The 19,585-nt window shown below is 44.9% G+C and overlaps 1 protein-coding gene across 1 annotated transcript in view; it reads left to right on the top strand.

The window, feature by feature from the left end:
- The window catches only part of LOC139423187 (protein yippee-like 1), a 30,871-nt gene extending 15,204 nt beyond the window's left edge, over window positions 1–15,667 (top strand). Inside the window, exons 2-5 of the mRNA XM_071174916.1 lie at window positions 4,699–4,978; window positions 12,733–12,776; window positions 12,922–13,030; window positions 13,720–15,667. Of these exons, the coding sequence (XP_071031017.1) occupies window positions 4,871–4,978; window positions 12,733–12,776; window positions 12,922–13,030; window positions 13,720–13,809 (351 nt within the window). The 5' untranslated portion in view covers window positions 4,699–4,870 and the 3' untranslated portion in view covers window positions 13,810–15,667. The remainder of the gene's footprint in view (window positions 1–4,698; window positions 4,979–12,732; window positions 12,777–12,921; window positions 13,031–13,719) is intronic.
- The last annotated feature ends 3,918 nt before the right edge of the window (window positions 15,668–19,585 follow it).

The following is a 19,585-nucleotide window of genomic DNA, read 5'->3' as shown; positions in this document are numbered from 1 at the left end:
GCATCCTCCGAAACACGACCGTGCCAAGCCACACTGCTTCTTGACACACTGCTTGCTTAACCCAGAAGCACCAATGTGTCGGAGGAAACACAACTGGTGACACGAGTCAGCATGCATGTGCCCGGCCTGCCACAAAGAGTCGCTAGCACGTGGTGGGACAGGGAGATCCCGGACGGCCAAACCCTCCCTAACCCGGTAGACGCTGGGCCAATTGTGCACCGATTGTGCACCACCTCATGTGTCTCGCGGTCGCAGCCGGCTGCAACACAGCCTGGGATCGAACCCGGGTCTGTAATAATGCCTCTAGCACTGCGACGCAATGCCTTAGACCGCTGCACCACTCGAGAGGCCCCCCTAAAATTCATTTTTCATATTGGGAATTATTCGGATGAAATGTGTCCATATTTTGGTATTTTAGTGTGGATCCTACATCGTTCTATGGCTGAGTTGAGCAGTGTGTCATTTTGTCGGATGATATGAAATATGCTGTCATCGGAGGCATGTGTATCTTGGCTACATTGGTATTTACATTTAGTGAAAATTGTTTGTTAATTTAGGTTAATAGCGTATGTCACTCTGGATGTTGGAGATATCTGTTGTATGGTGAACTTGGGCTTCATCAAGGTTTATTTGTGAGTAAATCTGGCTTTGATAATAACCAGTGCTTCCCCAGCCACTGACCTCACCGCACGTCACTGTAGCTAGTTAGCAAAGTGGTGCTGAGTTAGTGGAGCTATTTGTGAAATCTGGTGACGTCCCTGGCCTACATATTGTAACATTGTAATATTGTTGTATTGTAGTGTTGTTCATTTTATATTGTACATTTGTAATAATATCATAATATATTGTACGATGTATTGTTTTATTTTTGCAGGCTGTTGTTACATTTTGTTGTGATGTAATTGTTTTAATCCTGTTTGGACCTGAATAAGTTAGCTTAGCTTGGCAGTAGCTAATGGGCATCTTAATAAATACAAATGTACTAGCAGCCTATCCTAGTCTGGTCATATCGACGTATACTGTCACACTCACACACACCAGTACTGCTGCTGCTACTGCTGCCACTGACCTGGTTCTCCCACTCTCCTTTATTTACCATTTTTTAAATAATGTGTGTATCTCTCTCTCTCTCATGCTACTGCTGTCTTTCATTGTCTATATTTCATTCTCTCTCTTTTCCTTCTGTTATTCTCTTTCTCTTCCTCCTGCTCTTGCTGCCATTTCTCTTTCCATCTCTGTCCTCATTTTGCCTGCCCTTTTTAGATTATCTCTTTCTCTCCGTCTCTCTCTCTCTTCCACTTTCATTCTTCCAGTATCTCTGACCCCTGTGTTTTCTTTGTCTCATGCCCATCACTCATGCCAGCCTCATCTCCATCCCCATGACACAGATGCCTGTTTTGTTCTAGCTAGTTGGCTGAACAAAACTTCACAAACACTAACAGATGTATTCTTAACTGAACTCGTTGTCAGTTAGCTAATGACAACATAGACCAAAAAGCTGTGAAAGGGCTTGACTCAGACTGAAATAGGTGCCGGTACTCATTTTGGGTGCCGATACTGTTTATATTTAGGTGCAGGAGCTCCACAATACTTTGAGATAATATTCTATAAGAGGAACAGGAGCTCAAGCAGTAGAACCTTTGAGGTGCTGGTACTCAGCTCCAGTGAGCTCCTGCACAAGCACTGGTGGTGAACGCTATATCGCCAAACAGTCTCACTCCCTGAAAATAATTTCAGACTCCTCTCTTCCAATATCGAAAAGGACAACACAAGGACACTATCCGAGGGTTTTATCTAACAACACTAGTTCATACCAGGTTAATTGAGATGCAGATGCATGTTTCGAGGGTGACACTTTTCCCACTGGGGTTATGCACAGTTGCTATGGAAGCTAATTGAAATGTGACTCCTAGGCCTATAGTAGATTAATCCAGATACTTTGATAGAACTCTCCAATTTCCTTTGATGGGCAGAGACACTAATTTGAGCCACATGAAGTTCGAAGGAAGCTGACTATCTTTCTCTACATGGCATGGTTGATTGACTGTGGCTCATTGGTAGCCAGGCAGTCATTTCATGGCTTTAAGATCTATTTAAATAGTTGCCGAGTCGGCTTTTAGGTCTATTTGAAATGACCCCACCATGATAGCTTGTCGTCTCTTATCTTTATGAGCTGGCTGTTGTTTCTGCGTTTAATCTTTTGTATATTGATATTTGCCTTTCTTTTTATCCTTTGTGCTGAGGTGAAGGCAGAGTTGTTATTAAGGCTCTGTTTAATGAATCGTGTAGAGGCTTGCTTTTTGTTTTCATTGGTTTTGCCCAAGATGGAGTCTGTCGTTTGCATGTGGTAGGATAGAGAATAGTTTGTGATGCCTGCCCATTGTGTCACTGGTGGGCACACACACATACACACACCTGCAGGCTGCGTGAGGTGCTGCAGCTGTTGCCCATAGACAAATCTGACAATGAATGGCTTATACAGCCCAGCTAACCACAAAGTAAATTATCATTTGTCATCCCAAGCTTTATTGCATCAAGAGGGGATGTCTGTTTATTTGAAAAGGCTCGACTGATCCAGCTAGTGCCTCCTAATAATTTGAGATTGTGCTGGTCTGTTTGATTGGCCATTTGGAATGGCGCACACACACCTTGCCCACACGCCTTGCCCAGAGAGAGATAGAGCGCTCAGCACTTCCATTCTTCTCTCAGGGGGTTGTGGGTAGCCCCTCCATATTGTGCCAGGCCACTGGGTCCTTAGTCAGCAGGCTTTACAGCAAGCTTACATGGCATGAGCCGCTTACCTTGCGTGAACTGCTGAGTGGGGATACAGGAGTGCGCATTGTGTATGGCTAGTGTGTTAACAGTATAGGCCCCTGTAGAGGGAAGTCATAGGACAATATATGGGCACAGCCATTGTTTATGTGGCCAGAGGTGCAAATGAGGTAGCCCTTCTTCACAAGATGGAATCATCCAAAGTCATCCCCAAAATTGTACAAATCTGGAACCTTACATGAGTTTGTTTCTGCTTCATTATCATGTTCTTTTCGCTTCACCGACAGTTTTGGATGCTTGGTATATTGCCCACTGTACACTCGATAGAAGGATGGATTGACATGAACACTTTTCATAACTGTTTGACAGTTCATGACAGCTGACAGAGAGCGTAGCCTAAGTTCAGAGCATTCACTGTCACATGACAGAATAGTGAATGTAATTGTGCCTTCATAGCTTGCCATATCCTGTTTTGGCAAATGTTAGCATAGTCTTTTGTGCAGCCTGTTATGTTTTAATTAGGCCTGTTGAAGAATTCAAAGGCACTCACACTGCCAACATTATACAGCTGGATATCATTCCAGAGCTATGAAAAAGTGCAACACCAGCGAAAGAATTTAAGAAAATGAGACTGTGTACATAAAAACTAGAGACCGGATGATACCAGTATTGCGATACTCGTTAGTATCATGGTAAGGAAACAAAACACAAAGCGGATTTAATTTCTTTAGGAAAACAGCCCTAATGTTGCATCCAGAGTCATATTTGATTTATTTTCCAAGCTATAGCTCACAATATTTTACATATGTGTTTTTAAAGGACCAAAGAGTTGGGTCTGCTTCGTGTTTTCATTTTTGCCATGCAAAAAAATATTGCAGTACTGGTATCGTAAAAACCATGATAATATACGTCAATGTTTACCATTTTGGTGCTGGCTCACTAGCAGGCCACTGAGGCCAGAAGCATTTACTCGCTGACTCTCTACTGCCGTATACATCCTGTCCTACACACCTTTCCTACCCTCATACTCTTTGTGCGTGTGTACACTTGTTTTCCTACACGATCAGGACCCCAATGTACTAACATTTCACCTTAATGTCCTGAAAAGGTAGGAAAACAAACCTTTTTTGAAAAGTTGACTTTTTGCAGGTCCTGAATTTGTTAAAACGCTATTTTAAGCTTAAGGGTTAGGTTTTAGGGTTAGGGGTTATGGAAAACATTTGACACTTCAAAAATTCCTGACATTTCACGAAAACACAGATGTGTGTGTGGCTACATTGAGTCAGTCAGTAGTGTCTGTCTAGTGGAGCCCACACGGTTGGCAGGGTTCCAGACTTCTGATAGTCCAATTCTGGCCCACTGACCCTGTGTGTGTGTGTGTGTTTTATTGTCTGTGTTGTGTGTGTTGCTGCCATAGGATCTATCATAGGTGTACCATGATACGATAGAGAGCATTGTATTGAATTGTGTCATGATTCACATAAACGCCTTCCACCATGCTTTATGTATGAGAGAGAGAGAGTGAGTGAGTGAGTGAGTGAGTGAGTGAGTGAGTAGGTGAGTGAGTGAGTGAGTGAGTGAGTGAGTGAGTGAGTGAGTTAATGATCCAGCAACTCCCAAAAATGGGAGTTTCAATGAAATTCCTTTGAGACTATATCTTAAAGTAGTAGGGGTTTCTAGCGTGTGTGTGTGTCGTGTCTGTGTGTGCAATCCCGACTAGGTGAAAAATCTGTCTGTGCCCTTGAGCAAGGCACTTAACCCTAATTGCTCTGGATAAGAGCGTATGCTAAAAAACAAAAATGGTAAATTCAACATTAAATGTTCATATTTGGTAGACTCAACATACACAAACTATTTTTGCGCCTTCAACACAAACATGATCCGTCGTCATGGATCCATATTAAAGTGTTTATGTGTGTGTCCCAGGTGTGTGCCTCCCGCCCCACGCCCCACCACGGCCCTCACCTGTGTGTTGCGGTGCTTCCCCTGCGAACCGTCCTGGGCTGGAAGCCCTTTCTTGCACCGCCCCCCCACCCCACCCAGCAACAGCAACGCCGTTGCCCCTGCAACTACCACCGTCTCCCAGGCAACTATCATCATGACGCGCTCCAAGACCTTCCAGGCCTACCTGCCCAACTGCCACCGCACCTACAGCTGCATCCACTGTCGAGCACACCTGGCCAACCATGACGAGCTCATCTCCAAGGTAGGCTTTTTCTGCAAGGACAAAAAAAGTTGTGAATAGGGAAGCTATGTCATGTGTATGAAGCTTCATGTCGTGTATGAAGCTATAGGCCAGTGGTAGTTATACTCCATATTTTCACGGCTGTAAATCCTACTGATGGCACACTGCCTAGCATCTACTGTAGGGCCTCAGTGTGTTTGTGTCTGTACGGTTGCAACCGAGAGTAGATTCTGCCTCAACGTGATTGCTTCCATTTGCTCCTTTGCTTGCCATAACATCAGATGTTCATCGTGTTGCACCAGGATGACCAGGGTTCACTTTATTCCACCAGTTGTTTCCAATTGTGAGTATGAGGGCACAGAAACTGTGGGTCATAAACACAGTATATAGCCCTGACTTAATTAACCCACATGGCGGGATCAAGGGATAGCCCTTAGTCCATTTAGCTTTATGTGCAACTATGAGAGAAATGAAGAAGGAAAAAGAAACCATGAAAGAGAGGGACGAGAGAGATCAGCATACTGTCCCCTCCTGGAACTCTCTAGACTAGAGCATCCTGGATAATATCCCTGGCTACAAAGCTCCCTAATATCACACACACACACGCACACACACACACACGGCCTCTCCCGGCTTTTCATAGACACTAGTGGGCTTTTAGTGTAAGCCAGCAGCACATCAAATCAGATTGACTGGATTCACTCTGCAAACACACCGTTTCCATGGAAGCAGTGTCCTATTTAGACTTGGTAGTCAAGTTTGACACCAGAATAACTGTGTCTGACTCATATCGATGCCACAGGCCCTTTTCACATGGATTTGTTACTTTTTAAAGGCAGCTGCTTTTTAAACCATAGAGGTTTGTCTGCAGTATATTAGATACTTCTCAGCTCCACTCTCTCGTCATAACCTCTGTCCCAGCAGGTATTAAAGACACCACTAGGTCTCATTCAGGGGTCAACACACTTCCTTTGTCTGGGCTCTAGCCTCTAGCCCTGTCCTGATTGGCTAGTGTTCAGTTTCTGGTGTGGAGTACAGCCATCTGTCCCTTTGACTATGACTGTGATGTGGCAGTTGCCCAGTGCAGACCTGTTCTGTGTACATCACCCTCATGAATGACACCTGGTGGCTACAAAGCTTCCCACATGTCACAGTGCGAGCACACTACCCTCAGGAAAAGCAGCCAGTCATAAAGCCTCCTCCCTCAAGTCTGTTTTCATTATGGCCATGTTGTAGGGCAGAGCTCTGGCTCATCCAGTCAAAAGGAGGCTTGTAATTTTATGTGCCTCCTGGGAGTTCCCTTGTAGTTGTAGAAAATACACACAAAAGCTTGAGTTGATATAGGTTAAAGGTACAGTACCAGTCAAAAGTTTGGACACAGAAACTCATCCCAGGGTTTTTCTTAATTTTGACTATTTTCTACATAGTGAAGACATCAAACTATGAAATAACACGTATGGAATCATGTTGTAACCAAATAAGTGTTAAACAAATCAAAATATATTTAATATTCAGATTCTTCAAAGTAGCCACCCTTTGCCTTGATGAAAGCTTTGCACACTCTTGGCATTCTCTCAACCAGCTTCATGAGGTAGTTACCTGGAATGCATTTCAATTAACAGGTGTGCCTTGTTAAAAGTTAATTTGTGGAAGAACAGCTCAAATCAAATCAAATTGTATTGGTCACATACACATGGTTAGCAGATGTTAATGCGAGTGTAGCAAAATGCTTGTGTTTCTAGTTCTGACAGTGCAGTAATATCTAACAAGTAATCTAACAATTCCACAGCAACTACCTAATACACACAAATCTAAAGGGATGGAATAAGAATATGTCATATAATTAATTATATGGATGAGCGATGACCGAGCATCATAGGCAAGATGCAATAGATGGTATAAAATACAGTATATACATATGAGATGAGTAATGTAAGATATGTAAACATTATTAAAGTGGCATTATTTAAAGTGACTACTGATCCATTTATTAAAGTGGCTAATGATTCGAGTCTGTATGTAGGCAGCAGCCTCTCTGTGTTAGTTATGGCTGTTTAACAGTCTGATGGCCTTGAGATAGAAGCTGTTTTTCAGTCTCTCGGTCCCTGCTTTGATGCACCTGTACTGACCTCTCCTTCTGGATGATAGCGGGGTGAACAGGCAGTGGCTCGGGTGGTTGTTGTCCTTGATGATCTTTTTGGCCTTCCTGTGACATCGGGTGCTGTAGGTGTCCTGGAGGTAGTTTGCCCCCAGTGATGCGTTGTGCAGACCTCACCCCCCTCTGGAGAGCCTTGCGGTTGAGGACCGTGCAGTTGGTGTACCAGGCGGTGATACAGCCTGACAGGATGCTCTCAATTGTGCATCTGTAAAAATTTGTGAGAGTTTTGGGTGACAAGCCAAATTTCTTCAGCCTGCTGAAGTTGAAGATGCGCTGTTGCACCTTCTTCACCACACTGTCTGTGTGGGTGGACCATTTAAGTTTGTCTCTAATGTGTACGTCGAGGAACTTAAAACCTTTCACTTTTTCCACTGCTGTCCTGTCAATGTGGATAGGGGGGTGCTCCCTCTGCTTTTTCCTGAAGTCCACGATCATCTCCTTTGTTTTGTTGACATTGATTGAGAGGTTGTTTTCCTGACACCACACTCCGACTGCCCTCACCTCCTCCCTGTAGGCTGTCTGGTCGTTGTTGGTGATCAAGCCCACTACTGTTGTGTCATCTGCAAACTTTATGATTGAGTTGCCACCCTAGACCCACTTCAGTTTGCACACCGCCCCAACAGGTCCACAGACGATGCAATCGCCATCACACTGCACACTGCCCTATCCCATCTGGACAAGAGGAATACCTATGTAAGAATGCTGTTCATTGACCACAGCTCAGCCTTCAACACCATTGTATCCTCCAAGCTCATCATTAAGCTCGGGGGGCTTGGTTCTGAACCGCCACCCTGTGCAACTGGGTCCTGGACTTCCTGACGGGCAGCCCCCAGGTGGTGAAGGTAGGCAACAACACCTCCACTACGCTGATCTTCAACACAGGGGCCCCACAAGGGTGCGTGCTCAGCTCTCTCCTGTACTCCCCCAAGAACGCGTGGCCACGCAAGCCTCTAACTCAATCATCAATTTTGCAGATGACACAACATTGGTAGGCTTGATTACCAACAACAACAAGACAACCTAAAAGGAGGAGGTGAGGGCCCTGGCAGAGTGGTGCCAGGAAAATAACCTCTCCCACAATGTCAACAAAATGAAGGAGCTGATCGTGGACTTCAGGAGACAGCAGAGGGAGCACACCCGCATCCACATCGAAGAGGCCGCAGTAGAGAAGCTGAAAAGCTTCAAGTTCCTCTGCGTACACATCACTGACAATGTGAAATGGTCCACCCACACAGACAGCGTGGTGAACAGACCCTAAGACCCTCACAAACCTTTACAGATGCACCACTGAGCGCATCCTGTCGGGCTGTATCACCACCTGGTATGGCAACTGCACCGTCCGCAAACGCAGAGCTCTCCAGAGGGTGGTGCGGACAGCCCAACGCATCACCGGGAGCACACTGCCTGCCGTTCAGGACATTACAGCACCCGGTGTCACAGGAAGGCCAAGAAGATCGTCAAGGACTTCAGCCACCCGAGCCACGGCCTGTTCACCCCGCTATCATCCAGAAGGCGAGGTCATTACAAGTGCATCAAAGCTGGGACCGAAAAACTTCTTCGATCACAAGGCCATCAGACTATTAAATAGCCATCACTAGCAGGCCTCCACCCAGTACCCTGCCCTGAACTTAGTCACTGTCACTAGTCGGCTACCACCCGGTTACTCATCCCTGCACCTTAGAGGTTGCTGCCCTATGTACATACTATGGCTTGGGGGTAGAAGCTGTTGAGGAGTCTTTTGGTCCTAGACGTGGTGCTCTACTTGCCGTGCGGTAGCAGAGATAACAGTATATGACTGGAGTCTTTCACATTTTTTGGGGCCTTTGTCTAACACCGCCTAGTATATAAGGTCCTGGATGTCAGCAAGCTTGGCTCCAGTGATGTACTGGGCCACATGCACTACCCTCTGTAGTGCCTTATGGTCAGATGCCCAAGCAGTTGCCATACCAGGTGGTGATACAACCGGTCAGGATGCTGTCGATGGTGCAACTGTATAACTTTTTGAGGATCTGAGGACCCGTGACACATCTTTTCAGTCTCATGGGGGGGGGAAATGTGTTGTCGTGCCCTCTTCACAACTGTCTTGGTGTGTTTGGACCATGATAGTTCGTTGGTGATGTGGACACCAAGGAACTTAACTCTCAACCCCCTCCACTTCAGCCCGTCAATATTAATGTAATATTAAGGGGCCTGTTCAGCCCTCCTTTTCCTGTAGTCCATGATCAGCTCCTTTGTCTTTCTCACATTGAGGGAGAGGTTTGTTGTCCTGGCACCACACTGCCAGGTCTCTGACCTCCTCCCTATTGGCGGCCTCATCATTATCAGTGATCAGGCCTACCAATGTTGTGTCGTCAGCAAACTTAATGATGGTGTTGGAGTCGTGCTTGGCCACACAGTCGTGGGTGAAAATGGAGTACAGGACGGGACTAAGCAAGCACCCCTGAGGGGCCCCAGTGTTGAGGATCAGTGTGGCAGATGTGTTGCTGCCTACCCTTATCACCTGGGGGCAGCCCATCAGGATCCAGTTGCAGAGGGAGGTGTTTAGTCCCAGGGTCCTTAGCTTAGTGATGAGCTTTGTGGGCACTATGGTGTTGAATGCTGAGCTGTGGTCAATGAATGGCATTCTCACATAGGTGTTCCTTTTGTCCAGGTGGGAAAGGGCAGTGTGGAGTGTGATTGAGATTGTGTCATCTGTGGATCTGTTATGCGAATTGGAGTGGGTCTAGGGCTTCCGGCATTATGGTGTTGATGTGAGCCATGACCAGCCTTTCAATGCACTTCATGGCTACTGACGTGAGTGCTATGGGGTGGTAATAATTTAGGCAGGTTACCTTCACTTTCTTGGGCACAGGGACTATGTTGGTCTGTTTGAAACATGTAGGTATTACAGACACGGTCAGGGAGAGGTTGAAAATGTCAGTGACGACACTTGCCAGTTGTACCGCGCATGCTTTGAGTGCATGTCCTGGTAATCCATCTGGCCCCTCGGCTTTGTGAATGTTGACCTGATTAAAGGTCTTGCTCACATTGGCTACAGCTCTCATGCATGCTTCAGTGTTGTTTGACTCGAAGCGAGCATAAAAGGCATTTAGCTTGTCTGGTAAGGCTCTCGTTACTGGGTAGCTTGTGGCTGGGTTTCCCTTTGTAGTCCGTAATATTTTTCAAGCCCTGCCACATCCAACGAGCATCAGAGCTGGTGTAGTAGGATTCAATCTTAGTCCTGTATCGACGTTTTGCCTGTTTGATGGTTCATCTGAGGGCATAGCGGAATTTCTTATAAGCGTCCGGATTAGTGAAAAGCGACAACTCAAGCCTTCGGTGCGGTTGTTGCCTGTAATCCAGGGCTTCTGGTTGGAAAATGTACGTACGGTCAATGTGGGGGTGATGTCATCGATGCACTTATTGATGAATCCGGTGACTGAGGTGGTATACTCCTCAATGCAATTGGATGAATCCCTGAACATATTCCAGTCTGTGCCAGCAAAACAGTCCTGTAGCGTAGCATCTGCGTCATCTGACCACTTCCGTATTGAGCGAGTCACTGTTACTTCCTGCTTTAGTTTTTGCTTGTAAGCCTGAATCAGGAGGATAGAATTATGGTCAGATTTGACAAATGGAGGGCGAGAGAGAGCTTTGTATGTGTCTCTTTGTGTTGAGTAAAGGTGATCTTGATCTTGTTTTTCCTCTGGTTGCACATATCACATGCTGGTAGAAAATATGTAAAACGGATTTAAGTTTGCCTGCATTAAAGTCCCTGGTAACTAGGAGCGCCGCTTCTGGACGAGCATTTTCTTGTTTACTTATGGCCTTCTACAGCTCGTTGAGTGCGGTCTTAGTGCCAGCGTCAGTTTGTGGTGGTAAATAGACGGCTACGAATAATATAGATGAGAACTCTCTTGGTAGAAAGTGTGGGCTACAGCTTATCATGAGGTATTCTACCTCAGGCGAGCAATGCCTCGAGACTTCTTTAATATTAGACATCGCACACCAGTAGTTATTGACAAATACACACACCCCCCCGCCCCTTGTCTTACCAGATGTAGCTGCTTGGGTATGATGCTACAAGCTTGGCACACTTGTATTTGGGGAGTTTCTCCCATTATTCTCTGCAGATCCTCTCAATCTCTGTCAGGTTGGATGGGGAGCTTCTCTGCACAGCTATTTTCAGGTCTCTCCAGAGATGTTCGATCGGGTTCAAGTCCGGGCTCTGGCTAGGCTACTCAAGGATATTCTGAGACTTGTCCCTAAGCGACTCCTGTGTTGTCTTGGCTGTGTGCTTAGGGTCGTTGTCCTGTTGGAAGGTGAACCTTCTCCCCAGCCTGAGGTCCTGGAGTGGGTTTTCATCAAGGATCTCTCTGTACTTTTCTCCAGTCATCTTTCCCTCGATCCTGACTAGTCTCCCAGTCCCTGCTGCTGAAAAACATCCCCACAGCATGATGCTTCCACCACCATGCTCCACCGTAGGGATGGGATTGGCCAGGTGATGAGCGGTGCCTGATTTCCTCCAGGCCTGACACTTGGCATTCAGGCCAAAGAGATCAATCTTGGCTTCATCAGACCAGAGAATCTTGTTTCTCATGGTCGGAGAGTCCTTTAAGTGCCTTTTGGCAAACTCCAAGCGGGCTGTCGTGCCTTTTACTGAGGAGTGGCTTCCATCTGGCCACTACCATAAAGGCCTGATTGGTGGAGAGCTGCAGAGATGGTTGCCCTTCTGGAAGATTCTCCCATCTCCACAGAGTATCTCTGGAGTTCTGTCAGAGTGACAATCGGGTTCTTGGTCACCTCCCTGAGAAAGGCCGTTCTCCCCGATTGCTCAGTTTGGCAGGGCGGCCAGCTCTAGGAAGAGTCTTGGTGGTTCCAAACTTCTTCCATTTAAGAATGATGGAGGCCACTGTGTTCTTGGGGACCTTCAAGGCTGCAGAAATGTTTTGGTGCCCTTCCCCAGATATGTGCCTCGATGCAAGAGATGCTCGGAGCTCTACAGACAATTCCTTCGACCTCATGGCTTGCTTTTTACTCTGACGAGCACTGTCAACTGTGGGACCTTATATAGACAGGTGTGTGCCTTTCCATATCATGACCAATCAATTACATTTACCACAGGTGGACTCCAATCAAGTTGTAGAAACATCTCAAGGATGATCAATGGAAACAGGATGCACCTGAGCACAATCGAGTCTCATAGCAAAGAGTCCGAATGCTTATGTAAAGAAGGTATTTCAGGTTTTTTGCAAAAAAATCGTAAAACCTTTCTTCACTTCATCATTATGGGGTATTTTGTGTAGATTGATAAAGAAAAAAATATTAGGGTTTAAGTGAGACTATTTATGGCAGCGCCAATCTTTTTGACCAAGTTACTCATGGCCTCATGTTTCTGTGTGCCAAATTTAAAAAAAGTTACTTATCTGTGCTTGAGTTAACAACAATGAACATATAAACAATATTTTCTGAATGGGATAGCGAATGGGATACCTTTGTTTTAGGAACGTGCTATGCCATCTGTCTGCTTTGCAGCTGTGTAAGACAAATGAAAAAAACAACCAACCATTCTAAATGTCTACTCCTGTGATAGTAATGTATGGCTTTTCTCATCCTGTTCTCTCTTTTTCTCGTCCAGTCTTTCCAAGGAAGTCAAGGCCGAGCGTACCTGTTCAACTCAGTGTAAGTACCTGAGCACGTATTTTATCACTTCATCCCTCCTCTGACACCCCCTCTTTCTCTATTTCTCATTCTTTATTTTCTTCACCTTTCTCTCCATTTATAACATTATTCCTCCCCCCCCCCTCCCCCCCCCCCCCCCTCCCAGGGTGAACGTGGGGTGTGGACTAGCAGAAGAGAGGGTTCTGTTGACAGGGCTTCATGCGGTTGCTGATATCTACTGTGAAAACTGTAAAACCACACTGGGCTGGAAATACGTGAGTAGCTAATTACATAGGAATCCCCTACAAACAGTTCTGTATACATATAAGTGTATAACACATCTATAGACATAAATGCTCCACATTGCTGGGGTCCCTGACTCTGCTTTGTGGCTAACTATGTGGGTTAAGGTGTGTGTGCGTGTGTGCGTGCGTGCTTGGGTGGAGGTCAGGGAGAGAAACCCGGACGGACGCCTTGTGGTGTTTTATGGCGCTGCCATCTGTGTGATATTATTATTAATATCATCCACGAGGCCTGATGTTCCCGCACTGTCACACTGCCAAAGGTGCTGCTGCTGACCTAGTACACTTATCAATGGGGGGATAATCAGCACAGAAACACACTATTGCACTCTCCCACACACAATCACTCACACACTCAAATACACACACACACACAATTCAATTTCACTTACTGACTCTCGCGCGCACACATACACAATCACTCACACTGAGATTACATATAGAACAACAAGAGAGATTACCCCAGATAGAAAACATCAAGGCACTGTGTACATTCATGAAAATGCTTGTTTCATCCGTTCACTAATGTTTGTGACTGTCTCTCTCCCCTCCTTCCCATTCTCGGTCCCTGTCTCTCTCTCTATCTCTTTCTATCCTCTTCTCCCTTTATTTCTACCCCCACTGTATCCCCCCCCCCCCCCCCCCCCCCCCAATCTCCGCAGGAGCATGCCTTTGAAAGCAGTCAGAAGTACAAGGAGGGGAAGTTCATTATCGAGCTGGCCCACATGATCAAGGACAATGGCTGGGACTGAGTGGGCAGACCTAGAGTGTTGGAGAGGCGTGGCTTAGCTGTAGGGCACAGCTCAGTGTTGGACTCACCAATAAGGTTTACTGCTAGCTCATCCACGTGACCCTATCCACCTGACATGCAGTTCATGTACCCCCACAATACATAGGTGTAAGGGCGTGTGTGTGCATGTGTGCTTGTGTGTTTACAAGAATGATAAATCATTTCCAGTGTACAGAATATACAGAAATGCACACACGCACACACACAGTGGCTCAGAGACATGTTTGTATTCACACTGCATGTTGATGCTTGTCCCAGGACTCAGGGTGGACAGGAGACCACAGGTTAAGTGTTATAGGTCATAGGTAATGGTCTATCTGGGGGGTGAATGAGATGGACAATGAACATCGTACTGGACAGACATGGATGTTCCCCCAAGACCCACCAACACTACAATGAGGTGAAAATATGTTTTTTTTTTTTTTTTTTTTTTTTTGCCTACGATCACCCTCACTACCCTATGTGGATCCTTCCACCTTCACACACACATGGAAGACACAAACCACACAACCAATCAACCAGAATCACCAGACTTCTTGTAGCCTGAAATCGTCCAAAACTCCCTATGAGGGATTGAAACTGATTGTCAGAAAACTGCTTGACTGTTCATCTGGAAAAATACATATTTTGCTGTTCTTAGTTTTTTTTATTTATTCGAGCATGAGTTTAAGGTATTGATTTATTTATGAATTTATTTGGTGTTTGGGGACAATCTTCCCTTCTACTCTCTTTGTTCAAAGGTAGCAGCTTTTTAGTTCCTCCCTCACCCCTCAATTCCAATCAATGGTAGCAATCTTAACAATGAGGTGTCGTCCTTTTGCCTTTCTGAGTGTGCTGTTACCACCCTCTGTAAATGTTTCAGTAATGGTGATGTGTACAATGAACAGTGGCGGAGTGCAAGAGGTTTTCATGTCACCTTAGAAAAGAGACAGAATAAAAGTTAGATGGCACCCTTAGCTCTTTTCGGTTTCAAAATAATGCTCAAAGCTGGCATTAAAACGGTGATGCAAACTGATGATGAAATGAGGCAAGTGGAGTGCCTTGTGTCTCGACACTGATCTAAAGTTAGTGTTGTGTTTCCCCCCTAGTGGTTGAGGTGAAGATATGGAGAGGGTTACTTGATTCTAGATCTATTTCTATAGCTAATTCTGGAGCTTCACAGATTGATGTTTGTGAACTGGTGGTTCTCTGTTTACCTGATTCTGCCTCCTCCACTGCCTCCTTGCTTATTTGTTTTGCTGATTTTACGAGATTAGAGAAAATACCAACAGTTAAAATTAACTTTCTACAGTCTGGAACAGGAGAACCAATTGAAATCAACAGAATGTGACTGACAGTGGAAATACCCAATCAGAGGGTGTCACACATCCCAGCACCACAACCAAAGGCTCTCCCATCAACAATACATTGACCAAACAATGGACCTGCCTAGATTGCTTGTATCAGGAAGTTGCAGAATGAAAGATTGTGATTGGCCCAGAGCCACTGTCGAACCCTGGGCTTTCTCTGTGAGATAATGCATTGTTTGGTTGAGACAATTACAATGTTAATACCTCTATATTCACTGAACATAAGCATTATTATTATATAACGATAAACTGTATTACACCATGTAAATAGCCATATTCAATGTTTTATTTATTTATTCAATTGATGATTATCTATGCTCTGCTGTCTGTCTTGGGACACCTTGTGGGACAGTTAGATTTCCTACTTTTTTTACTATTTGAAAATGTATTTTTCGTGTGTCTTTTGTAAAGGAAGGAAAGTTAATGGCAATATATGGGACTCAATAAAGATTCTTATTTGATTGATCTGAATTAAAAGGCCAAAGTACGTTTTATACTCACCTGGTTGCCAGTCTTGTTTTGTACTTGAGACAACTTTGGCTTTTGAGATGAACAACAACCAGAAATGAGCTGGCTTTAACAGAAACAGATCTGGCAACCAGGTTAATTGTATCGTACATATATTTTGACTTTCCAGCTGTTGGACCACTATGGATTTCAGAGAAACCTGCATAATCAATAACTGTTCATGCATACATGTATTATCCCATGAAGCAAAAGCATTTGTTCCAACATCTGCCTGACTCAAAAGGCTGGTACATAATGTGTAAAAGTAGATACGGTTAGACATTTTGAACATTGGATGTCTGAAGAGGATATTAGCCGTAGCTGGTTATCATCACCGGGCTCTCCATTGTGCCCGGGCCTCCCACTCTATCTCCATAGCAGCAGATGGTGGGACATGGTCACCTAGCAACTGGGTTCCAGAGGCAATAGTGTGAATGGTTGAATGGTTGGTATTAGTGTTACCTGTCATCCCTGACTGGTACTCTGCATCATGGCACAATGCCACAGAAAAATTGTGGGTTATCAAATTTATTTATATAGCCCTTCGTACATCAGCTGATATCTCAAAGTGCTGTACAGAAACCCAGCCTAAAACCCCAAACAGCAAGCAATGCAGATGTAGAAGCACGGTGGCAAGGAAAAACTCCCTAGAAAGGCCAAAACCTAGGAAGAAACCTAGAGAGGAACCAGGCTATGTGGGGTGGCCAGTCCTCTTCTGGCTGTGCCGGGTGGAGATTATAACAGAACATGGGCAAGATGTTCAAATGTTCATAAATGACCAGCATGGTCCAATAATAATAAGGCAGAACAGTTGAAACTGGAGCAGCAGCACGGCCAGGTGGACTGGGGACAGCAAGGAGTCATCATGTCAGGTAGTCCTGAGGCATGGTCCTAGGGCTCAGGTCCTCCGAGAGAGAGAAAGAAAGAGAGAAAGAGAGAATTAGAGAGAGCACACTTAAATTCACACAGGACACCGAATAGGACAGGAGAAGTACTCCAGATATAACAAACTGACCCTAGCCCCCCGACACATAAACTACTGCAGCATAAATACTGGAGGCTGAGACAGGAGGGGTCAGGTCTCTCCCTAATATATTCATTTGAGTGGTTTGTTTAGGGACAGAAATGCTTTGTTGGGATATGTATGCATGGCTTGTACTTGAGACAAGATTAGAGCATTGAAAGCAGTGTAAGGTAAGCATGAAAGTTTGAGTTGCATGTGAATATCCCATTAGAGGGAATGAATGATGTTGCCGTATTGTTAGAATCATACACAATCCCTTGAACTACTTAAAATATAACTTATCTGATACAGTATTTAACGTTAATAAGCTATGCAGCAGTGGCACTGGGTTACTAAAACGCCAGACCCCACCTGCTAACCACTACATCAACAAACATTTAATTTAGTTTGAGATCCATTTTCAGTCTCTTAGTCCCAAAGCCATAACATTATGTGCTATAAATAGTCATGTACAATGGCCTTATGAATGCACAGTGCTGGCTTTGTCACATACTGTACTCCTCTATGAGACTCCTTCCTGAACATTGAGAGCAGAGTTACCTCTCTTGCTGCTGCTGCTGCTCTATTTTTGTTGATCCTGTCCTCAGAAACCACATGCTCTTTCCAGTCTGCGGGGCCAATTGGTGTGGAGTGGTTTTTTGTTGTTGGAAAGAGTGAACGTATGTATGAAAGGGATTTTCTTGGGGGATGGGGGTTAGGTGGGATGTACTTTTAATTCAGTAGTACAGCCCAGTAGAGGTTTAGAGGTGTGTGTGATCTTGAATTAGCAATGGTGAGTGGTCTTGACATTGTGTGTGTGTGTGTGCACGTCACTGACGACATGAAATCGTCTCTTCACACAGACAGTGTGGTGAAGAAGGTGCAACAGTGCCTCTTCAACCTCAGGGGGCTGAATAAATTAATATTGGCCCCTAAGACCCACAAACTTCTTCAGATACATCATTGAGAGCATCCTGTCGGGCTGTATCACTGCCTGGTACGGCAACTGCACCATCCGCAACAGCAGGGCTGTCCAGAAGGTGGTGTGGTCAGCCCGACGCATTATGGGGGGAACATCTAAAGCACCTGGTTTCACAGGAAGACCAAGAAGATCACCAAGGACCTCATCCAACCTAGCCTCTAGAAGGAGGATACAATACAGGTACATCAAAGCAGGGACCGAGAGGTTGATAAACAGCTTCTTTCTCCAGGCCATCAGACTGTTAAAGAGTCACCACTAGCCGGCCTCCTCTCAGTACCCTGCCCTGAACCTTAGTCACTGTAACTGGCCGGCTACCACCCTGTACTGTACCCAGCACCTTAGAGACTGCTGTGCACTATAGAGTAATTGAACACTAGTCGCTTTAATAATGTTTACATTCTGTTTTACCCACTTTTATATATATATATATATATATAGATACTATATTCTAGTAATGGCTCATCCTATACAACTACTGCTGTACATGCCTTTTCAATTCATATACGGTTCATACTGTCTATACACACCATTATTATACATACAGTTGAAGTTGGAAGTTTACATACACTTAGGTTGGAGTCATTAAAACTCGCTTTTCAACCACTCCACAAACTTCTTGTTAACAAACTATAGTTTTGGCAAGTCGGTTAGGACATCTACTTTGCAAGTAATTTTTCCAACAATTGTTTACAGACAGATTATTTCACTTATATTTCACTGTATCACAATTCCAGTGGGTCAGAAGTTTACATACACTAAGTTGACTGCCTTTAAACAGCTTGGAAAATTCCAGAAAATGATGTCATGGCTATAGAAGCTTCTGATAGGCCAATTGACATCATTTGAGTCAATTGGAGGTGTACCTGTAGATGCATTTCAAGGCCTACTTTCAAACTCAGTGCTTCTTTGCTTGACATCATGGGAAAATCAAAATAAATCAGCCAAGACCTCAGAAAAATAAGGTAGAGCTCCACAAGTCTGGTTCATCCTTGGGAGCAATTTCCAAACGTCTAAAAGTACCATGTTTATCTGTACAAACAATAGTACGCAAGTATAAACACCATGGGACCATGTAGCCGTCTTACCACTCAGGAAGGAGACACGTTCTGTCTCCTAGAGATTAAGGAACTTTGGTGCGAAAAGTGCAAATCAATCCCAGAACAACTGTGAAGGACCTTGTGAAGATTCTGGAGGAAACAGGTACAAAAGTATCTATATCCACAGTAAAACAAGTCCAATATCGACATAACCTGAAAGGCCGCTCAGCAAGGAAGAAGCCACTGCTCCAAAACCGCCATAAAAAAGCCAGACTACGGTTTGCAACTGCACATGGGGGCAAAGATGGTACTTTTTGGAGAAATTCCCCTGGTCTGATGAAACAAAAATAGAACTGTTTGGTCATAATGACCATTGTTATATTTGGAGGAAAAAGGGGGAGGCTTACAAGCCGAGGAACACCATCCCAACCCTGAAGCACGGGGGTGGCAGCATCATGTTGTGGGGGTGCTTTGCTGCAGGAAGGACTGGTGCACTTCACAAAATAGATGGCGTCATGAGGTAGGAAAATGATGTGGATATATTGAAGCAACATCTCATGACATCAGTCAGGAATTTAAAGCTTGGTTGCAAATGGGTCTTCCAAATGGACAATGACCCCAAGCATACTTCCAAAGTTGTGTCAAAATGGCTTAAGGACAACAAAGTCAAGGTATTGGAGTGTCCATCACAAAGCCCTGACCTCAATCCCATCGAAAATTTGTGGGCAGAACTGAAAAAGTGTGTGCGAGCAAGGAGGCCTACAAACCTGACTCAGTTACACCAGCTCTGTCAGGAGGAATTGGCCAAAATTCACCCAACTTATTGTGGGAAGCTTGTGGAAGGCTACCCAAAACGTTTG

This window comes from Oncorhynchus clarkii, chromosome 12 (genome assembly GCF_045791955.1).
Source record: "Oncorhynchus clarkii lewisi isolate Uvic-CL-2024 chromosome 12, UVic_Ocla_1.0, whole genome shotgun sequence".
Classification (NCBI taxonomy): Eukaryota; Metazoa; Chordata; class Actinopteri; order Salmoniformes; family Salmonidae; genus Oncorhynchus; species Oncorhynchus clarkii.
The sequence above is the reverse complement of the archived record's forward strand: the minus strand, read 5'-3'. Positions and strand labels throughout refer to the sequence as shown.